This window comes from Grus americana, chromosome 3, assembly GCF_028858705.1.
Source record: "Grus americana isolate bGruAme1 chromosome 3, bGruAme1.mat, whole genome shotgun sequence".
In the NCBI taxonomy this organism is placed as follows: Eukaryota; Metazoa; Chordata; class Aves; order Gruiformes; family Gruidae; genus Grus; species Grus americana.
In genome coordinates this window covers 107,459,068-107,478,698 of record NC_072854.1, presented here as the reverse complement: position 1 = coordinate 107,478,698, position 19,631 = coordinate 107,459,068, and the positions used below count along the sequence as shown (strand labels likewise).

Here is a 19,631-nt window from a genome sequence, read left to right as displayed (position 1 = left end):
GGAAAATATTTGTTCCCCTCAACAGCAGTAGCAAAGTCCATTTCCAGTGTATCACAGAACAGCTGAAAATTTCTACAAAAGCCAGCTTTGTTTTCAACCTGACTCTTACTACAAATTTCGACTCCAAGGACCAACCTGACCATCCAGCTATAATGTTATTAGTGATAAAGGGGACGTGTAGTTCACCCAAGAATCTTTTTCTATGACACTTTCCACCACTTCAACAACAAAAATAAAAGCAGGAGATAAACCCAGGCAGAGAGCATTTCTTCTGCCAGGTATCTGCAGCCACCATAACGCCAAGTGGGTGCTTTGCAAGTAGCATCAGTCTCGGCACTGCCAGGCTGGGTAGAATTAGTCAGGATTTTGTAGGTTTTTTTCCTTTATCTGTGGAAAGTCAGCTTCCTACATTACATAGCTGATCTGAGCAAAACAAAGGTCTGCCTGCATTGGAAAGGAACGCGATGGAGACATTCATTTCCCCAGAATAGGTAGTGTAACAAATCAATCCTGACTGCACTGATAAATTGAACTTCAAGTTTGATGATACTGCTTTTCAGGTCTAATCCAGTGTAAGACACAGCAGGAAGAAAAGGCAAAGGTGCTCGTTAGCATTTCGTTCTGCAAGGAGCTGCTCCCTGAGCAGGAGAGGAAAAAAAATAAAGGTCTTTTTCCCTTCTCCTTCAGCACAGTATTGCAACTATTTTTGAGGAAGGTGAGATGGGGTGTGGGGGGGTGTGGGAGTACGTGCAGACAGCAAGGTGCAGATCTGCCCAGAGATCGCTAGCTTCTTGGCAAGCCCCAAACCTTGGGCCGGGATCATAACTCGAGTTCCTGGGTACAGTGAGAAAGAAGCATTGCTTATGGGAAAAACCTGGCTCAGAGCAGTATGGGGGTTATGGAACAGCAACGCTCTGGTATGCCAAGGGAAGAGGAGCTTCCCTTGGTGGGCTGGGCTTCAGGAGACTGAGGTTCAGATCAAGCCTTGACTGCAGAGCCCCAGGCTGAACACAGACAGATCACAGCCCCTCAGGCACTGCAGAAGTGCTTCTTTTTCTAAGTAGACGCACGCACGTCCTGCTCTCCAGTTCACACAGCAGCCAGCACCCCAGGGACCTGATCTTCCTCCCCTCAGCACTGTGGCGCTGTAAATAATAACAAAGGGGATTTTTGCCCTTAATTTTTCTGAATCTGGATGTAAATGTCACGCCTGCGGAAAACTCCAGCTTTTCACCACTCTTCCACTTCAGAGCACAGCATTGCGTTCAGCCAGAGTCCAGCAGGACTAACATTGGAAGAAAAGTCTCCACAGCCCTCTGTGTTTGGGCAGAAAGCTTGAAACATTGGCCTGAAGAGCTCACAAAGGAAATAAAAAAAGACTTAAGGTTTGCAAATTTTGAAATCCCATTCTTTTAATTGATTCTCCTGCTGGGTTGCAGGACTGGAGACTCCTGGAGGCTATGCTCAGGCACATGGAAAATAAGGAGGTGACTGGTGACAGCCAACACAGCTTCACTAAAGGCAAATCATGCCTGACAAATTTGGTGGCCTTCTATGATGGGGTGACAGCATCGGTGGATAAGGGAAGGGCAACTGACGTCATCTACCTGGACTTGTGCAAGGCATTTGACGCTGTCCTGCATGACATCCTTGTGTCTAAATTGGAGAGACATGGATTTGACAGATGGAACACTCGGTGGATAAGGAATTGGCTGGATGGTCACGCTCAAAGAGTTGTGGTCGACAGCTCAATGTCCAAGTGGAGAACAGTGACAAGTGGCGCTCCTCAGGGGTCGGTACTGGGACCGGCACTGTTTAACGTCTTTGTCAGTGACATGGACAGTGGGATCGAGTGCACCCTCAGCAAGTTTGCCAATGACACCAAGCTGTGTGGTGTGGTTGACACGCTAGAGGGAAGGGATGCCATCCAGAGGGACCTTGACAGGCTGGAGAGGTGGGCCCGTGTGAACCGCATGAAGTTCAACAAGGCCAAGTGCAAGGTCCTGCACGTGGGTCGGCGCAATCCCAAGCACGACTATAGGCTGGGCGAGGAATGGATCGAAAGCAGCCCTGAGGAGAAGGACTTAGGGGTATTGATTGATGAGAAGCTCAACATGAGCCAGCAGTGTGCACTTGCAGCCCAGAAAGCCAACCGTGTCCTGGGCTGCATCAAAATAAGTGTGACCAGCAGGTCCAGGGAGGTGATCCTGCCCCTCTGCTCCGCTCTTGTGAGACCCCACCTGGAGTACTGCATCCAGCTCTGGGGGCCCCAGTACAGGAGAGACATGGAGCTGTTGGAATGAGTCCAGAGGAGGCCACGAAGCTGATCAGAGGGCTGGAGCACCTCTCCTATGAGGACAGGCTGAGAGAGTTGGGGTTGTTCAGCCTGGAGAAAAGGCGGCTCCGGGGAGATCTAATTGCGGCCTTCCAGTACCTGAAGGGGACCTACAGGAAGGATGGAGAGGGACTGTTTATCAGGGAGTGTAGTGACAGGACAAGGGGTAATGGCTTTAAACTGAAGGAGGGTTGATTTAGATTAGATGTTAGAAAGAAATTCTTTACTGTGAGGGTGGTGAGGCACTGGAACAGGTTGCCCAGAGAGGTTGTGGATGCCCCATCGCTGGCCAGGTTGGATGAGGCTTTGGGCAACGTGGTCTAGTGGAGGGTGTCCCTGCCCACAGCAGGGGGGTTGGAACTAGATGGTCTTTGAGGTCCCTTCCAACCCAAACCATTCTATGATTCTATGACTGGAGAGAGGGTGAGCAAGAACTGCTGGACACTTGGATTTGGAAGTGGCTTTGATCCCATGTTCCCATCTTGTCTCTTCATTCCCATCACTGCCCTGTGCAAAGGCCTGTGCTACTGGCACACCTTGCACCCATTCTGGTCAGTGGCCAGCCACTGGGCACCATCTGCCCAAGGAAACAGGATTTCCTTCCAAAAAGCTTCAAAAATCCTCATTTTTATGGCTCTGGTGCAATCACAACTTGCCCTTTAGAGGCCCTTTTTGTGGGTCATGGAGTTAGGATTACACATACTGCTTAATAATTAAAAACAAAGCAACATTTTTCATTCTACACAGAGCATCTTGTGGTATGGTCAAAGTCCATGGGTAGAGCTTGGTCAGCCATGACCGTAGTTTGTGCAGTAGCCACTTACATGAATAGAATACCTTCCAGCAAAGGGCTGTAACACACTTTTAGGTAAGGCAAGAGTTGTGTTGACCCTACTGTAAAATTGGTGAAAAGGAGAGATGTGACCTCAGACAGAGAACTACACTGCAGCATCTCAACAGTATGTAGATCTCCAAATTTTAACTGATTGCCTAGGCAGAAATAATCTGTGTATTTCTTCCTATTTCAAACATGCACCAGCTTGGTATCTCTCCAAAGGTGGTCAGCCCTAGCTGTCCAGGGGCAAGAGCCCCACGATCCTGAGGTGATTTGCCTTGGGGCGATTTGTGCCCAGAGGACAGCTCTTAACCTTTTGCCTGAAGCCAGATGTCAGGTCTCTGCCACCACTCTTCACCGAGGCCATGACTGCTCCAGCCACGCTTATTGCTGCTGTAAGTCTCAGCCCCTTTTTGAATCCTGTTAGGCTTGAGAGTAGAGCCTGTCCTGTTGCCATCTGGACAGAAGCCCTGACCATACAGAATGGACGCAGCGAGGCTGACAGGTACCTGCTGCACCCCGACTGCACACTAGACATGTGCACCAACTATATCCAGGAAACATGAAATACTTCCAGTTGTGTGTATCTTGTGGCAATAAGCTCTAACTGAATATTTTGTTTGCAAAGGGTTGATTAGTTCCTTTCCATTTCATCTCAGTCTTACTGTTAGAACATACCTCATCATCCAGCTCCTCTTCGCTCTCCAGCCATTATTTGCTATTCTTGCTACTTGCACCTGCCTTTTCCAAAAAGGACCTTTATTAGCAATACTCGTTTCAAGCTGCAGCCCCACTTTTCTTTCATTTCTGCTAGAGCAATACTACCCACTGCAAAGCTCAGCATCTCTATAAACACTGTGGTTACAAACGAATGCATCCTTCAGCAGCCTTTTAGACCATTTTTTCCACAATGCACATTGTAAATGAGGAGTAATATATCTTCAGAATTGCCCAGAAAACGTTATTCTGTTAGCAATATAAAAGCCTCACAGTGTCCGAGTAGGTGCCCTTGCCAAAAACATTTTATTGTGAGCCAGATAATTCAGTTTGAATTGTACACGGTTTGGTATAATCATTCCAGTAAAGCATTCTTTACAATTCTGTAACAGCAAGTCACATGGCTCAATAAAGTTTATTGCTGCAAATGCTTAGTGATTCATGGCATGGATGAATTCTGTTTCTTTCCTGGATCAAGTAATCAATAGCAAAATAATCTCCCTGCAATTACATTGCTCTGCATTAAAGAGGTGTGAAGTAAATAAGTACAAAATCCGATATAAAAACCAATGTGTACAACATTAAAATGAACTGTAATTTGAAACTGGGTGTCCTGCACCGCAGTTTTGCACACGGCCTGTGGCAAAGCTATGTCCAGCATACTCCCGGCCCTAACTAAGTCTTGCTCAGCTGATTACACACATTGTGCAACAAACCCAGTTGGGACTGACAGATTTTCATCCCATCATGTCCAACTGAGTCCTGCTGTGAACACTCTGCACTCACACAGACCCCCCTAGCCATCCCTGTGGGGGCCAGGGACCATCTTTTTTTGGAGTGCACTGAAGAAGGAAGACCTATGCTCTCTCAATCAACCTTTTCAGTTCTTGCAGTGCTGCTCCTGCACGCAGTAAATCAGTGTTTATAACATCCCCCACTGAGTTGAGTGCAAATTAAATGAGGCTAATTTAGTTTGCACCATCATGTTCAGCTGCGAGTCACAAAAGGAAACAGAGGTATGACAGTTAGGAGAGAGCACGTGCTTTGTGACAGGAGCTGCTAAGGGAACCTGTTTGGCAGCCCAACAGGACGGCAGCGCTGCGACGCTGCTGCTCAAGGGCCGTGGATGTCCCCGCTCCCTCTAACCTGCTCTGCTTCACAGATCTGAACCCCGTGGCTCCAGTGACACCACAGTAGGCCACTCACAATAGATGATAGATATATCATCTGTTATAAACAAGTACAAACACAGCTATCTATTTATCAGGTTCTAACAGTTTTCTCATAAAAACAGTATGAAAATGATACTGTTTAGAAACAGACTGTTCTGAGGAATAAAGTGTGCACTGTTGTTTTTACTGTTTAATGCCTCCTGACTGGGAACACTTATACACCATGGGGTTTCTCTCTAAACATGCTTATGCTGTTGCAGAGGCTTCAATGCAGTGGTAAGCACATACCTGAGCTCAGCGAAAGGCTCGTGTTTACATTCTTATCCACAGTGCACCTCATTCCTGAATCTCATATGCACTCTAAAAGGACAGTTATGAGATTAAGAACCTAAAGAGTCACAAAAAGCCAGAGGGAAGGCTGCCTATGCAAGCTTAATACAACTCATTCCTACAAAGGCATTAGAGTATGGTCTGTCATTATATGTTCATTCCCATTGGAGCTCTGTTTCATTCAGCGCCCAGACTAGGCTGTGCACTGGAAAAGAGCCACAATTGTGCTGTCCATGGGAATGCAAAAAAAAAAAAAAAAAAAAAAATCAAAGCAGCAACCTGTAACAGGCACTTAGTGTGGAAATTTCCAGCCCAAGTAAATAAATGGTAAGACAGTGAAAAAGGATCCTACAGATAGATGCATCAAGTAACTCTAGCACCGAGTTTGGTGTGAATAGTCCCACTTCTAACATGTTCTCTAACACTGTTCACAGCTACGCACCCAGTTTCCACTATTTAATTAGCTGCAACCTGCATATGCCTGCATCGTTTAAAAATGCGCGCACACGCTCTCTCTCTCTCATCCACTTTATAAAAAGTAACTGACAAATATCCAAATGTTTTACCAGACTGCTCCTGTATCATGCTACAGAGAACATCTATTCCCTGCCAATTTCCGGTGACTTAAAGACTATATGGGATCAGTTTCCTTCTCACTGTACTGTACTTCTCAATCTGCAGGGAAAACCTACCGCCTTTCTGAAACAAATATGCAAACATCACAGCCTCCATCCACAACAAAGAGCTGAATACCTGGCTCATCACCTGGTCAAATCAACTTAGGTTCACTTCAATGGGGCTATGCTGACTTATAAAAGCAAAAGAGACAGTTTGAAAGCTTGCAAATCACCTTTCCAAGTCATGGCTAGGGAAAAGTGTTCATTCCAAGAGTCCCCACAAGCACACAGACTCCTGCCCTCTACCATGGGCCTAGCAGCAGCAGAACTACTTGTTACAAGCTACTCAGGGCAGGGGCCATTTTTATCCCATGCTCAATAGCCCTGTCACCAAGCACAGCCATCCTGTAACACACAACGTATGCCATCCTATAACAATAACAGTGTAACATCGGAATTAAATAGGTGATCCCAACGACACAGCCACTGCGCTCCAAGGCGTCACACTGTGCACTCGTAGCGGTTGGCATCCAGCAGTCTCTTCTCAGAAGGGTTGTCTGAAGTGAAATAGGACTCAAAATAAATACATTAATTACCAAAACTGCAGTTCACCAAGTCTGTGACTATTAGGTCAAGTCTGCTTGAGGGGAAGACTTTTCATACGAGGTAAATTGCAGGGCTGAGCACAGAGAGTCCAGTGTGCACAGAAAGTTGACCCAAAGCAACCTTCCTCATCCTGGTACCGGCCTGGTTGTCCTCTCCTCTAGAGCATTGCTTCAGGAATACAGCGTCATCATCATCCACTGTAAAATAATGGGGAAAGTGGGTTGAACTCATCCATCCCTGTGAGACCTCTGGGATATTCACAACTGAAGTGGACTATAGGCACTGGAGATTTTCTGTCTCCAGAAGGAGCAGAAGCCATAATAAAGCAGAAGACTTAGAAGTCTGAAGCTCCCTGTTGTTTCAAGTCTACTCTGTAAGTGATCAGGTAAAGATACCTTTTTTAACGGTACAGAACAAAACATGCAGTGCCACTTGCAATGCATTTGATAGCCAGGGAACAGGCTTTACCTCAGATTCCCGGAGATATATCCCTTTGCCATCTTGCGTTAAGTTGCGAAAGGCCTCTGCAAAAGAAATAAATGAAAAGCATTAACTTGATAGCCAAGAGATCAATGCCAGCCAAGACACTCTGTCTCAGGAAAAACCTCAAAAGCAGAGTTTGTAGGCTATTCACAAGGGCACGTGAGCTACTCTGTTCTGTCACTGGAAGATCCCTGAGAGCTGGGACAAAAGGAGCAACTGAACAAAGTCTGGCATGTTACTGTCTGTCCATCCAGCTGTGAAACCTCAAAATGCAGGTGGTCCCAACCTCAACCACTACAGTTTTGAGATATGTGCAAAGTGCCTACAGCACGAGCTCACAGACTGAGCATCAGCTGTTTCATCATCACAACTGCAATCCTACCAAAGGTATATTCTAAGGCTCTCCCTGGAAAATAAGCAGTCTCCATCTGTAATTTGCCTACCTCCTCCTACAGAAGGCTGGTGCAAACCTGCAGAGAGCTAAATCACTCTGGTACGTACAGCAGAGAGAGCTTGATTTCCTCTATAGCTGTCCCTTGCTTTAAATTGGTTACTCTTGGTTTATTCAGAAACCCAGTCCTTGGGATTTTGACCTTGCCATTGCCAGCCGGAGCAGCATAAGAAGGGCCAGGGCTTAGCTGGGCAGCCCAGCTTGCCTGGCCAGCCACGTAACGCCAGCCTCACCTCCCATGATCTCCACTCGAAGCATGAAGCACACAAAGCTCTCAAAGCTGATCTTTAAGTCAGGGTCACCATATCTGATTGCCATCAAATTACAAACTTCATTGCTGAGCGAAATGCCTTCATAAGAGGGGGGAAAAAAAAGAAAAAAAAAAAAAAAAAGGAAAACCAGAATGAGATGGCACCTCCCAGCTGTACGCATCTGAATGTGCACAGCTATGGGTGTGCACACAGCTGTCAGTATGCACAACTGAATGATCTTCAGCCCTCTTCCAACAGCTTGGTTTTTCAAACCTCCCCCAAGATAATCAAACATTAGCCAGCCCAAACCAGACCACTACGTGCAGACATCTCCTCCAACCTTAAAAAGGTTCAGATCTGATCCCCTATACTCGCAGTCCTGCCAGAGCTGGAATAAAATACTCATGGGCATCCTTTGCTCATGGGGTATGAGGGTAATAACAGCAGCTGCATTTAAGAGCAATAATCCACAAGAAGGTAGGAAGGGAGATGAAAAAGAAAACCCAGAGGGAGTTCATGCAAAAAGCATCAGTCTCAATGTCAAGCAGCATTTGCAAGGAATAAAAGTATTTTCTATTCATGGCCTGGGATTTTAGTTTGCTTTAGCAGAGGTCTGCCTGGGTTTCTCACTGTGCTTTCACTGACTCAGATGAACTGGGTGAACCATGCACCAAAAAAGGAGTGATATTTAAGCTGTAAACATGCAAAAGAAGTTACAAGACTGAGCACCAGCCCCCACTCAAAGCCCAGTAACAGCAACAGAGCTTGGTCCAATATTTGGACCAAATATATCGTCTTCCACTTCTAGATCAAGCTTCAGACATTATATTAGTGAAGTCTGGCACTGGTATTGCCTCTATGCAAGTCCCACACTTCCAGGTTCAGTCCCTGAGCTGTCATCTTCAACTGAGGTAGCAATTTAATATGAGCTAGATCTGGCCTCCTGCACATATCCACACAACCCCATACAGTCTTTTAAAGTTAACTTCGAAATGAACAGGAAGGGATTTAAAAACTGGGTCTAAAACAGATAAGACACTTCTGTTTCAGAGAACTGTCAGTATGAGACCACACTGGGACAAAGATTAAGTAGCCCATCCCACAGCAAAATAGTTTTCAGATGTGTTTACCCAGCTAAAGAAGGAAGCAGAGATGGCTAAGACCATGCAGCCTATGTTGTTTTCCACTCTCCCTGGGCTCTACCTACAATTCTCAGGATGTTTCCGAGCCCTGGGCTTTTTCCAGCCTTTATGAGGAAGAGGAGGAGACTTGTCAAGATGTGCTGTGGGCTCACCTGTCTCCTGTACAGCTGCATGCAGTTCCACAAGGTCAAGCTTTCCTGATCTGCTAGTGTCTCTTTTCTGGAAAACTTCCTGGGGCAACAGGGGAAATATTTTTAAATAAAACAAACCCCCCACCAAAAAAAACAACAGACAACACCAAAAGGGATTGTAAGCAGGGAGATATTGCAAGGGGAGCCAGAAATTATTGTTATACCAAATAGAAAAGCAGCCTTTTCCACAGGACTCTGAATTCCTGGATACTCAGTGTGCCAGAGGCATTCAGCTTCATAGGAGAATTAAGGTCAGAACATCTCAATTAAAATTCAGAGAGCACCCATTACATAAAAAACCCAAACAAACCAAAAACTCATAGCCACTTTAACATTCACACAGTTATAATATGAGGATAATGATTTCTTAGCCCACAAACCTATGTATAGGCTTAATCTTCCTCCCACTAAAGTAAATGGAAACCTGGCTGCTGATTTCAGAGGCAGCAGGAATCAACCCTTTCCCAAACCAATTCCATTCTGTCACAGCTGAAGTGTTATTATGGAGGGTGAGAAGTTCAATAAGCAGGGCCATGTCCCAGTGGTAAAGAAATCACAGTAACACCCAGTCTGCCCTAAGAAATAATGCTCCAGTGAAGTATTATATGAGTCAGAAGTATCAGTCATGCCAAGGATACATCCAGGAGCGCCAAGATACCCTGGCAAGCGTCCAGACTGAAACTCAGCCGAAAACTCTGGAAATCTGGAGAAGAAAAAAAAAAAAAAAAAAAAAAAGATTGTTTTGAGGAGTCATTGAACACCTCTCAGAAAAACAGACTCTCACAAAATTCCCCCTCACTTGAGAGGGTTCAGGCCCCAAAGCCTTTGTGAAACTTTAGGCCCACTTGAGAAAATGTATCATTTATGGTGATAAAAATATGAAGCAACAGGATGGATTCTACTAGTCTCAGAAAATCCAATATGAGCTCCCTGCAGGCATGTAATACAGAATGAAATATGGTGCACTATCTCCAGCTATTAGAGAAAATGGAAGGAAAAGGACATCCAAAGCTGTAATCCCAAACAGAATTTACTGCATGACCTTGAGCAAAGTCACTTGACCTGAAGAGCTTTGGGGAGCAGCACTGCAGAGTAATTGAAACCCTTGTGCTAAATTTCTCTCTCTTTCACAGACACACTGACAGCTCTGTTAATATAATTAAAAGTACAGGCATCACTGAAAACATGATGCTGCATCAAAGCTTAGCATTCTTGGTTCATACATAAGTTACATGAAGAGTAACAGAAATAGACTCTAATCTCACTGCAAATCATGATTATAGATTGTCTGTAGACTTCCACTGAGCAAAGGACAGAGCCATAACTCACGAATCTCTTCTCTGCAGAAAGCAAAGATGTTTTAATCTTGTAATAGCCCTGTTTAGTAAATATGAATCGAGTATTGTAAAGTTTTAAATTAATGTCTTAAAAATCAATCACTTATGAAAAATAAAGACTCTCTGTTCAACAGTCTTCTCTCCGATAAGACAGTGCCTGGTGGGTCACTTTGCAAAGACACAAGAGCTATCCTTGTCCACCTTTGTAGAAAAGGGAGCAATGTCAAATTCAGCTTAAGTGGAAAAAGGCATTACATCAGCCTTTTGTCCGTCTTCTTTGTTGCCTATAACGGCTGGATGGTGTCTTTTTTGTGTTGTACATTGGTTGTTACCAGTGAAGAAACTGGGAAGGAAAACTGGATTCATCATTATATCTGTAACTTCATTGCTGTTCAGAGAAAACAGCCACTGCAACACCTTGCTGCTGCCCAGGTAGTGTTATTTATAACTAGAGACTAAATTATGAACTTGTGGATGGGTCTGGGCTGCCACTGGCAGAGTGGATGTCACAGTCCTCACGGAAGAGACAACCTCAGGGCGCACCTGGTTCTCACAAGCATAAGTTACATAGCCTACCCACACCTCCATCCTGTCTCCCAAACACAAACAGAGCAAGGAACAGCTCTATGCATGCAGTGCAGGGAAGAGTAAATAGGAATAGCAGGCATGAACCAGGCACATTGAGGTAAAGACACATTCCCCTTCCACCGCTTAACTGCCTACATACCAGGCTAACTTTCTACACCTTCTAGCGGTGGCACTGCCAAGACCGTGGCAATGGCACAGGGTGAAGCGAGATAGCTTCAAAATCAAGGCTGAGGTCAAGCTGGGTTTGGAGGTCAAACTCAGAGTCTGCATCCACACCCAATATCTATGCTTGCTCTTCCCCCTCATTCTTTCAGTTGTTGAAATTCAAACTAGCTTAGCTTCGCTTATAAAATTTCTACCATGTTGATTCACATCCCAGCAAATCCTTTCTCTCTGAAAATCTAACATGGCATCAGAAGAGTCAATTCAGTCAGACTCAAGCCAGTTTGTCTTCCCAGAATTCAAGAAACAGATAGAAGAGTTGAGGCTTTCCTCTAAGAGGGTTTATTTTACAGAAACATTATTGCTCAGCACTTACTTCTCCAAGATATATTATTCAGGATCCTCTGGAGCTGAACAGCATTTATTTCAGGATTCTGTGATATGGAAGAGAATTTTTATTTATTTTTTTTAAAGCATTAAATCACTTTTCTCCCTCTTTTGTTTTCCCAGCATGTCCCATCTTCATTCTCTGCTTTTCTGGCCCCGCTCCAGCCACTGTGAAAATCAATAGAAAAGACTCCCTTTGAATATGACAAGATTCTCAGCCTGCAAGAGCTGCAGTCTGCTCTGGGCTAAGTTCTCAGGGCTCCACACAGATCAATACGGTAGTGCAGATTTACACTGAGTGAGGATCCAGACTGTTAACCTTTCAGCCCTGGTGCCATCTGTCCCATCAAGCACACTGTCAAGAGACTTGCTTCAAATATTTCCCTTTTATCATTTACAAACAAAAAAAGGTGGAAACTTTGGAATACTTCCTCCCTGAACTTTTGAAAGCAGAGACTTCCCCTCCTCCTTGTTATACTAAAGTTTACAGGTTTTTCAGAAACTGTGACATTTGTTTGGAGGATTTTTTTTTTTTAATGTCACTCTTCAAAAATAAAAACCTGTTTTCAGATCACTGAGGCATGCCAGGGTAATACATTGAGAAATGGCAGTACTGCTCACCTCTGTGCATACTCAGACCTCCTGGCAGCAAAGTACCAGCACCTCGCAATATGTGGCAATTTCTAGCACATCTGAAAGCCACACCATTCTCAAAATCCTAAATAAGTGGCAAAAAGTAAAAGCATTGCTTGTTTTTAGTAACAGCTTCCATCAAAGTATTGCTATCAAAAGTGTAAATGTGTTTTTTTGAAATTCTGTTTGCAAAATACAGGGTATGCTGCTGAATAAACTCAGCCACCTTTTCTGAAAGGCAAAACACTTGCAGCCCTCACAATAGTTAGTGGGATCCGTGAAGGTCAACTCTGTCCCAAAACAGGCCAGAGAGTTCACTAAAAAGAATCTTTCACAGTAAGGACCATATTTCACTAGGAAAATTAGTGAAAGAAGGAGGTGATGTGACACCTGGTACTTCACCACAAAGCAAGTTAGCTGCCATCAAACTGTGATGAAGGATGCGCGAGACAAGTGTCAGTGTTTCAGGGGGTGTTCTCTAATAGGTGACTTTCCCCAATGAGTGTAAGAACACCCTAAAGGGTAGGATGGACCCACACAGCCCACCACTTTGTCACCAATACAGGCAATAGGAAGTAATATTTAGGGAGAGCACGTGAGCCCTGTCAGCTTCTGCAGTCCGTTCTCCTGTTTCCCTGGCACCCACACCTGTTGGAAAAGGGATCTTAGAGGGTACATCCCTGCCTAGTCCTTTAGTATCTGTTTATGGACCTGCTGCCCATCAGTTTGCTAATACCCTTTGAGCCTGTTGTCACATCCACAATGTCCTGTGGCATTAAGTTCCAGACATTCACACCCTGTTGTGTAAAGAAGTATGCCTCTCTCAAGGCCAACATATTCCTAAGCTTTGCGGTCAAGTCCACTGCACGGAATCATCACTGTACACACAGCCCAACCTCCTGTGGCCCTTCTCTGTTCCCCACACTTCCACATCCAGACCTCCCTTGAACACCCATATGCTTTTACTTTCACAGAGCTACATAATAGCTCTGGAGGAGTTTACCCTGGCAGCTCATGCACACACTTACCTGTTCAAAATGCTTTGTGAAGAAATCCTGCCAACTCTTGCCTTCATACCTATCAACAATTTCCTTTAAGATATTAAAAAATAATAATCATTAACTCGAGGAAGAAAAATATCGCCATCCAAGACAGAGTTACTAAAGATGCTTTCCCAGAACTGCAGTCTCTTCCCCTGCCCTTCCACCTTTTCCCCACCACTGCAATAAACGTTGCATCACTAATGCAGCCCACCAGTAAGATAGCTCCCCACCTCATCGAAATGCTATTTCTTGGAAAGAAATACTCAGATAACACTCAGTGGGAAGAAACATTCTCCCCCACGAAGCTGTACAACAACAAAGGATGTGGCTCACTCCATGCCAAGGAGAGAAATGTCTCTTGTCCTCCTTTATACTGGAGAATAGAGGAGATGAAAGAAGGAATGGCCCTGTTTATGCCAGGGGAACAGACTACGCTATAAACTCTCTGGCACAAGTTGCCGATATGCACGCACTGCCATTGAGCTCTGTTATTTTGAAAATAACCTATAGACAGCTGCATGGGAACAATACTGCTCAGGTCCCATGCTGTCTTCAAAACTTGCAAGGCATGAAAGGAGTGGGGAAAAGTGCAAGGATAGACCAGGAGTCTCCAAAAAGCCATGAACAGGAAAGACTGTAGAGCAAGTAAGATGGTGTCACTAAAAGAAATTTGCAAAAAGGCAACTAACAAAGGCATCTAAAAATTTGCCCGTCCCCCACATTTGACTGTATCTGTCCACATGGTCCAAGGGACTCCACCTGTAAACCCAAGCTGCACTTTTAAAAGTGCTGCAACACAAGCACTCACATTCTCACTCTGCCTCTCCATAGGGCAGAGCAACAGGAAAAACCCAACAACTGGACCTGAAGACCAAGCCACAGACCTCCCAGTCCCCTCATACTCACTCACCTTAGAGAGGGTGAAACTGGTGTTCCCACCCATTTCCCTGGAGATGCAAAAAAAGCAGACACATTAAGGAGATATCCCTGAGTTGTTTGTCTCATCACAGGTGGCATTCCCCATCCCCAGAAGGATCCCCAACCTGCTGTTGCAGCATATGTTATTTTTCTGCAGTGCTACAGCTGCAGTAAGGGAAGCCCTCAAGTCCATACGGCTCCCCAGGGGCTGCTGACAGTTGAACTCTCCAAAGCACCATTTCTGCACAAGCAATCATCCTAGCATCACCAGCAGGGTCTCCTGGCAAACTGATGGTGCATTAAAAACTGTTGTCCTTCTCCACAGTCTCAAACATTGGTATTCTGCAAGAATCCCTTGTGCAGGCCTAGCTCAACACTTCTTGAAAGTCTAAGGCCAAAAGCAGTGCTTCAGCCACTGAGCACCCTAAGGTGGGAGAAACCTACAGCCAGACTCTCCAAAAGAGATTGTGCTGCTTTTTGCAGAGTAAAGCCTTTATGCTGCACCCATTAGACTAGAAAGATCAAATCATCCCACCATCCCAGAGAATTAAGTGCTGGCAGAGGGGCAGCAGCATCTCACCGAAGGACGTGCTTCCTGGAGAAGACCCGCAGGATGAATTCAGACTCCTGCTGAGGCTCCAGGGTGGATGGGACAATCATATAGACACCAGGCTCCAGGTGGAAGTCATGAGTCACTTCCCGCTCATCAAGGAAGACCTGGTGCTTGTTCACAGGCTGGTGTCGGGTGAAGAAGGCTGGAGGCAGCTTTCTGCTGCTTTCCTGGTACTGTTAGGGGAAGAAACAGAAGATAAATGTGTTCTGCACCAGCTGAACAAATGGACAAAAGGACCATGGAGAATTCACAGGCATGGTATAGACACCCTGCCTTCACACCTCAGAATTTTTTACAGCACAAGCAGATAACAGGGCCCAAAGGACTCAGTCTCCTCTCAGGACATGGTGGTTCTCACTATGCACCGCCCCGGCCCAATACTAATATGGCAGAGAATGGGGCTTCCTGCAATCTTATCAACAATATAATAACACTTGCAGGGAACAGCAGCAAGGACTGGGGAGGAGAAGTGGCTTCTGTCAAAGTGGCTACTGCACAAGTCATTTTCATACTAGCAGAAATGACTGCAGGCAGGAACTGTTCTAGAGAACACCCCTCCTATCCCATAGGTACGATGCACCTTGTTCCCAGCTTGTCCTTTGCACTGGGGATCTAGTAGCAGAGGATTTTTCAGAGCATGTGTGATCTGAGAGTACTGCAGGAGCAACCTAGCCCTTACTCCATGCATGTGTCCTTGATCTGCCTGGCATTCTTGGCTCTTACAGATGTTTTGTTCCAAAAAAAAAAAAAAAACCAAAAACAAACTTTTCTGCAATAGGAGGATGGATGAAGTGTTGATCCAGGCAACACTGAACTCATTTTTAATGCTACTGAGTGCCCAGTACACAAGCCAAATAAATAATCCTGCTAGCTAAAACCACTGTCACCTTCTGATCTTGGCTGTTCCTCAACACATTTAGCCATCTTACTCTACAGCCAGGCAGTGGAGGTGCTGTTCTTCTTCCTTTGCCAGTATTTTTCTTACTAATAGAGCAATCTTTCTTCTGAAGGGTTCAGGGTTACTCCTCCTCATGCCCCTTATGTTAAATTCAAAGTTTTTATATCCCAGTCAATACTTTGTTGACTGTAGTTCCAATACCTTAGATGCTCTCAGCTTGCCATCTCTCTGTATTGATCTTGGCAACAGCTGCAAACCTGAAATTAAAGTCCTGACTGCCACCATTCCCCCTTGGGTGCAGCAGCAGTGTGGTAAGGCCACACCAGACCCCTTCTGCCAGGAAGTTTAACTCACTTGTAACCCTGATAGTGCCCAAAATATTTAAGTCAGGAAGGAGTGGCATCTTACCTCATGGTTACCATGCTAGAAATACAGTAACTGGGAACACAATTGTGCTGCCCTGACTATACACCCAAACTAGTTCTTTGCCAGCCCAAATTCAAAGGGACTCTCATTTAAGAGGTGTTCTGAGTAGTAACAGAGTGGTAGATATGCCCTTTCAAGATAAAAGGAGCTAAACCTTTCTCTGTTTTAAATAGCCCTCTGAGGTCAGGGCCAAAATTGGGACTTGCATCAGGGTTTAACTTCCAGGGCCCTTCCTCAGGTCCCAAAGGCTCCTGGCTAAAGAAAATGCTAGAAATACAGCTGGCCTGAGGAACCTGAAAACACCTGTAGCATCAGCTCTAGAGCATCCCCAGCCAGGAAGGAACCTGAGCTCCCTGGGAGACCCCTGACGTGCATGGGACACAGGTTCTGTTCCCACCTCATCCCAAGACTGGGCGGCAGCAGAAAAGTAGCTCTGGCTTCCCTGAGAGCTGCAGTGAGTGCAGCTTAGATACAGCCAAGAATTGGGGCACCATCTCACAGTGGCAGTAGGGACAAAGTAAACACTGATCAGTAAAAGCTGATGCCACTTCTAATACTGTTGAAGACACAGTGCAGAAGCTGAACAATTAATGCTCCCTTTTAAGGCCACTGAGCCCTCCTGATATAGCTGCTCTTCAGAAGAGTCAGCAGATAGCTCTGCGTTAATAGTGACTTACTATAGTGCCTCACTGAACTCAAACACACTGTTACCAGCTGTCAGCCAAAGAACAAAGGCAAACACAACAGCTGCACCAGCCCAGGAGGTCCCCCAGCAAACAGCCAGCAGTGGTGACAAGGGACTCACCTGTAGGTCCACCTGCAGAAAGAAAAGAAACAGAGCATCTGTCAGACAAGGACCTCTGGGTCTCACACAACAGAGCCATATCATTGGTGGAAGGCAGCTACGGATGATTGGCTGGGGCCTTTGCCTTCAGAAACCTCAGCCCCTCCATCTGAAAACCCTTCCCCACAGCCATCTCTCCATAACTGTGCAAACTCACAGCAGCAACAAGAGCTGTGGCTCTGTTCAAGGGAGAAGAGTGGCTCTGCAAGGCACTCAGATAAGCAGAGAATTGAGGGGGGAACTCTTGCTCCTTCTAGTGATATCCACCTACCCCTGGATACACAGGGAACTAGCAGTATGCACACAGGTGCAGCTGCCACGTCATACACTCAACTTCTCAAGCACAATTTTACCATGGCTGGAAATAACTTGAGGGCAGCGCTCTCCCTGCCCCAAAGTAAGAGGAGTCGTGGCACCCTCTCCCAGCTCTTGCACATACTCTCAGAGAGGGAAAAACAAAGCCCAGCGTGCCCTCAAGCAAGAGGCATTTCTCACTACTCTGCAGGCTGACACACAGCGTGCTGGAGAGGCAGCAAGTGGGGCACAGAGCCCAGGGGAGCCTAGCCCTGATGTGTGAGGAGACTGGGCAGAGGCAAGGAGAAATAAGCACAGATCACCCTGCACACAACAAAACTCTCAGTCTGCAAAGCTCTATAATTTACAGGGGCAGGAAGTTTTCCTATTTGGTGAAAGCAAGAAAGGCAAAGCAATTCTTTGCACCTTGTAGAGTGAAAAGCCAATGAAGAGGTGAGGAGCTCGGTTCCGGTGTTTGCTGCTGTGTTTCTGCATCAGGGATATAACCACATTGCAGGAACCCAGCTTTTTCTTACTGTCTTCAACTGGTAAAACATTCAGCCAGTACTGAGGGTTCATCCAAAACGTGCCTAAACAAAACATGAAAAACATTTTTATGTCATTTTCCATCACAAAATTGGTTGCCAGCTTCCCACACAATGCCTGGCATCTGACTGAATAGGCCACAGGTTGTATGGAGCTCCAGACTCCACAGGGATTTGATCTTAGGGTGCAGTTTACAAGTTTAGCAGTACAATCGCTATGTAAGACAGAAGGAAGGCCCAGGAACAAGGAACTACATTTCTGCTCACCTGCAACTAAGAGCTCATTTTGTTTATAAATATATCACTATTCCTCTATCACCTCCAGTGTATGGCCTAGCTGACTTCAGACCACCTGCTCTGCTTCCAGAAGGGCTGAGCCTCTGTATTTCCCATTCACTTTACTTAAAATACCACTCTCTGGAGGTGCTGAAAATGCAAATTTTAACAGACAAGTCTAATGCCCCAAAGCAGCTCAGTGTTGGCAACTGATCCTAGGACTCCTGCAGCTCATTTCAGATCATAACCAGCCCACTGCCCTACGTCTGCAAGTGGTGCACCTTCTGTGATAGCAGAAGCTAGTCAAAGCCCTTCAGCTGCTTATTTCTGATGTCTGTGTGGAGGGTCAAGCAGGAAGAGCATGTTTCTGTTGTCAATTTTGTGTTAACAGGTATAAGGTGCTGGAAACTGAGTCAGCAGAGAAGTGTCACCCCACAGTCATCTGAAAGATCCCTAAGCACTCCTCACCGTTACAGAATCCCAGACTTCCTCCTGCTGTGCTTCCTTTAACCCATCTCCCACTCTTCAGGGAGTACATCCACTTCTTCCCATCTTCCTGGCTCATCAGGTCTGGAGTTAATTTACAGATCATCAGATCTACAAAATGAATCTTAAAATCTCGCAGAGACATCCTGGGAAAAGAGTGCCAAGAGATATCTTGTCAGCAGTTTAGTTTAGTCCATATGGCTTATAAAAAGAAAGTGAAAGGGAGCAGAGAATTTCGAAGCCGCACCATTCTGTGTTACATATGGTAATGCTCATATTTTATTAGGCAGTAAAGAAGAGAGCGTCTGCTCCAGCAGCAGCGTCTAGCAGCAGCAAGTGCACGACTAAAGTTTCAGCAAAGGACAGCAGCACAGAGATTAAAATAATATTGCCACCAAAGCAATGGCAGTGAAATGACACGGGCGACAACATTGCCACCTCGTGGCGAAAGCTGTGGAGAAACCACGAACAAACACCAGGCAAGCAAGCACTTCCCAAAACCATCTTAAAAATTAAAGGCAGGACAAAAGCTCCTGAAAGCTGCCCATGTCTCCAGCAGCCCTGGGACACCTGGCAGTGTCCTGCTTCTCCCTCATCCCTGCCATTGAGGAACAGTGCATCTCTTCCATGTCGGCACAGCTACTGCTTTTCACATCATCAAGCAGAGGAGGAGAGCAAGAAAGCAAGCATGGGCTGTTATAAAGCAGGTCACATAGGCCTTGACCTAAGTAGCAATGTGCTGCTTCATCTCCAGACACAGCCCCAGAGCTACTGGAAGAGAGGGGAGAGGTGAGACTGTGCCATTACCAGAATTCTCCATCCTCCTTCTTTTTCCTCAGCAAAATCTTCTCCTTCGGACTCAGCAGCTCCCATTTGTAAGAGCTGATGGCAAAAACATGAGGTGACTAACCAAACGTGGCCTCAAATTCAAGGCAGAGTACATAGCTTTCCTCTGTAAGAAGAGGCCAAATCCCTGGCCCCCACATATCTCCATATTTATCCCCCGCCAAACACAGGCCCCACATGCCTTCAGCCACAGGAGACTCTCCAC

General features: G+C 45.7%; 1 protein-coding gene across 1 annotated transcript in view; it reads right to left on the bottom strand.

The window, feature by feature from the left end:
• Positions 1 to 4,249: 4,249 nt before the first annotated feature.
• The window catches only part of CAPN14 (calpain 14), a 31,711-nt gene continuing 16,329 nt past the window's right edge, over positions 4,250 to 19,631 (bottom strand). Inside the window, exons 10-23 of the mRNA XM_054821077.1 lie at positions 19,388 to 19,462; positions 18,563 to 18,726; positions 17,700 to 17,863; positions 16,941 to 16,952; positions 14,779 to 14,984; positions 14,191 to 14,227; positions 13,266 to 13,328; positions 11,594 to 11,651; positions 9,769 to 9,833; positions 9,295 to 9,363; positions 9,092 to 9,170; positions 7,780 to 7,896; positions 7,081 to 7,136; positions 4,250 to 6,809 (exon numbers count right to left, since the gene is read on the bottom strand). Of these exons, the coding sequence (XP_054677052.1) occupies positions 6,783 to 6,809; positions 7,081 to 7,136; positions 7,780 to 7,896; positions 9,092 to 9,170; positions 9,295 to 9,363; positions 9,769 to 9,833; positions 11,594 to 11,651; positions 13,266 to 13,328; positions 14,191 to 14,227; positions 14,779 to 14,984; positions 16,941 to 16,952; positions 17,700 to 17,863; positions 18,563 to 18,726; positions 19,388 to 19,462 (1,192 nt within the window). The 3' untranslated portion in view covers positions 4,250 to 6,782. The remainder of the gene's footprint in view (positions 6,810 to 7,080; positions 7,137 to 7,779; positions 7,897 to 9,091; positions 9,171 to 9,294; positions 9,364 to 9,768; positions 9,834 to 11,593; positions 11,652 to 13,265; positions 13,329 to 14,190; positions 14,228 to 14,778; positions 14,985 to 16,940; positions 16,953 to 17,699; positions 17,864 to 18,562; positions 18,727 to 19,387; positions 19,463 to 19,631) is intronic.